Below are 3,259 nucleotides of genomic sequence, written 5' to 3'. Positions count from 1 at the left end.
GTATGGCAACCAGATTAAACATACATTTAATGAATCGTATAATAAACAACAAGAACGATAAACGACAATTTTTTTTAAAATAATGTATTAATAACTTGACATAAATTTGAACGAACATCTTTTTCTTTATAGACCCAATTACCAAGAATGAACCAGAAGAATGCTGCAATCGACCTCCGCATTTAAAACATCCTTACTGCAACGAAATACCTGTTCCTGATGATGATTACTTTTACAGTAAATTCAACGTTAAATGTATCGATTTTGTAAGAGCTTTTCCATCAGTTAGACCAGGATGTCGCTTAGGTAAGAGACCATGTTTACAGTTTTACTTATGTACTTATAAATAGAATATCAATTAATATAATAACACATAGCTGGGAAGTTAAAAATTGAATAATTTAATATTTTGTAGCACTATTTCTTTAAAATGTATTGAAAAAACAAAATAAATAAAAGCAATATATTTTTTTATTTTTCAGAATCTAAAATAATATTAATTGACCAGTTAAATAATAAATCAGAATGACGTTCATTTTGTTAGGTAGTTAGACATTAAAAATGTCAATTCAACACGTTCGTTGAATTCGTTAACTGATTTATAATTTTTCTTTTTTTATTAGTTAAGACTTTGACATCTGTAAAGGTCATTAGCTTGAAGGTTATTTTTTAGTGACTGTGGGTGACGGTATACGGTTATATACCGTGTGGTGAGGATTTGTCACTAAAAACCCGGGTGGTCACCCATCCGCGAGCTAGTTACACCGGCCGAAGCTTGACCTCAGAACATGATAGTGACTGAGGCCAACCACCGTGCCAGACCAGGCTACAATATTTTATTGTTCCTGCATAATATTGATGTCACATACTTACAAGTTACAGTTACCAAATTAAAAAATGTATTTTGTAATTTTTTAGGCTCAAGGGTACCGTTCAATACGTTGACAGGAGTAATAGACGCAAATACAGTTTACAGCGTCACTGAAGATTACGCTAGGTATTGATGTCCTTACAAACTTTAATAGGTTTTAAAATATTCATTAAATTTATTTTTATAATCCTATTTATATATTATATACATAAAATTAAACCCTTATCCTAGCAGGAAAAATGTTTCGATATTGCGTCGATTTATTAATCTATAACAAATAATTAAATTTTTGTTGATTAAAATTTGTACCTATACTTTAATATTTAAGTTATTATTTATGACTCGTGCTTGGTTAAGTGTACTTTTGATTTAGGTATTATATAGCTTTTTCTCAAAAATAGTTATTTTGTTATGAAATTAAGATAATTATTGTTCATTGTAAAAAATTAAACTATATCAATTTCAAAACAAATAACTAATGAGTATATTAAGCAGAAATTTGAATCAATATCTGAAAACTAAACAAATTTGTACTTATTCGTGAAACAAGGGGTCAAATATGCAAAATACACATAATGAAATTTAAAATATGAACTTTCTATTTAATTACCTATATTGTATAAAAATACGATGTATTCTATAGAAGGACCATGCAAAAATCAAATTTAATATGACAATAAAAATCTTTGTCATCATTTCAATGCAAAGTTTAATTTGTTTGTATTTTATTAGTTACACCTTAGCTAAAAATGTAACCTACAATTTATTATTACACGATTAATAACCGTCTCTGTTTTTGATAGACATTTAAGAACTGGTTATGCTGGTTTACTTCGCATGAACCCAGCGTTTATGGACCATGGACTAAAAGATTTGTTGCCTTTGAGACTTAAAGATCCCGATGAAGGATGTACTAGATTAAAACGTTCGCAATATTGTTTTGATGCCGGTATTGTTTACTATAAATTGCTGTACCTATATTTTTATATAATTGTTTTAAACATATCTACATGGCTACATTTACAATAGCCACCAAGTACAAAAAAAAATATATTATTTATAGGAGAAGTACGAGTAAATGAACAACTCGTACTTGCAACTATGCATATTATATGGGCAAGAGAACATAATAGAATAGCAAAAGAATTCATTAAAATAAATCCACATTGGGATGACGAAACTATTTTCCAAGAAGCAAGACGGATCGTTATAGCAGAAATTCAGCATATCACTTATAACGAGTTTTTGCCAACATTGCTTGGAAAAGGAGTGATGGAAAAATTCGGACTGCTATTACAAAAAGAAGTAATAATTTAAACAGTTTATAATAGCAATTACAAAAAAATAAAAATTTTTATAAATCAATATTATTTATAACGGCTAAAATTATAACGCTAAATGAAAATATAATATGCATTATTAAATTTAAAAAGGTGGGTAAGTGGATGTCGCTCTGCTGCAGAGCTTCCGCTAAGAAAATGTCAGAACTGCCCAACATTTTAATATTTTTGTACATGTAGATTAAATAAATTTGTCGCTCGCTAAATTCGCTTAACAACCACTATCTACCAAACTATATATTGATTACACATGTAAACACTTTATACATTACTTTATTTATTACAATTTATTAATAATAATGACAGATTAAAAAAAAATTTTTTTTATCTTCAGTGTCTTCGCCACTATCGTAAACTATCGATAATTTTGTTTTTACCAGACGCTTCAAAGAAAACTCCACCAAAATAACTTTGGTTGTTTCCTTTCCTTTTCTTCTTTTAAGGACTTGATGTTTCTTTTTTTTTTATTCCAATGGTAAACTGTGTCCCTAGGATCCTAACCGTATAATGGTGGCATATTATAATTTATATATAAGCTCAAGTTGTCTGTCTCAATATTTATAGTTGAGCGTAATGGTGATTTTAATAAGTTGCTGGCACTTATCAAACGTTCAACATCAGCACTATGAGGTTTAGCAGCTGCCACTCACGCCAACATTGTACAAACATTTGGAAAATGTTTTGAGCCACATAATATTTTTATTAGTTTATAAGGTTCATTTTTCGTAATTGATATATAATTTACATTGACATCAATTCATCATACTCCAATGAAAATTCTTTTAAATCTATGTCTGCACAAATTAAATTGTGAATATCTTTGATGCATACTACAGAAGATAGTACAACAAATATTAAAAACCAAACAAAAAATATTAAATAAAATACATAATTAAATTAAACAATATTACATAATATGCCAATAATACAGAAAATTCACGATTTTTGATACTGACCAAATTGGTTTTTAGAATTGCCCATTTTAATTTAGAACTACCCATATTGGTTAGAACTACCCATTAGCGCAAGCTCTGCTCTGCTGTACAGT

At 28.6% G+C, this 3,259-nt stretch overlaps 1 protein-coding gene across 1 annotated transcript in view; it reads left to right on the top strand.

Annotated features, from left to right (window-relative positions):
- LOC100166358 (chorion peroxidase-like) overlaps positions 1-3,259 on the top strand; it is a 31,038-nt gene that overhangs the window by 21,520 nt on the left and 6,259 nt on the right. Inside the window, exons 6-9 of the mRNA XM_003241868.4 lie at positions 133-306; positions 919-997; positions 1,675-1,820; positions 1,935-2,176. Of these exons, the coding sequence (XP_003241916.2) occupies positions 133-306; positions 919-997; positions 1,675-1,820; positions 1,935-2,176 (641 nt within the window). The remainder of the gene's footprint in view (positions 1-132; positions 307-918; positions 998-1,674; positions 1,821-1,934; positions 2,177-3,259) is intronic.

The sequence above is a fragment of the Acyrthosiphon pisum genome, chromosome A2, assembly GCF_005508785.2.
Source record: "Acyrthosiphon pisum isolate AL4f chromosome A2, pea_aphid_22Mar2018_4r6ur, whole genome shotgun sequence".
In the NCBI taxonomy this organism is placed as follows: domain Eukaryota; kingdom Metazoa; phylum Arthropoda; class Insecta; order Hemiptera; family Aphididae; genus Acyrthosiphon; species Acyrthosiphon pisum.
This window is presented reverse-complemented; position numbering and strand designations above follow the sequence as displayed.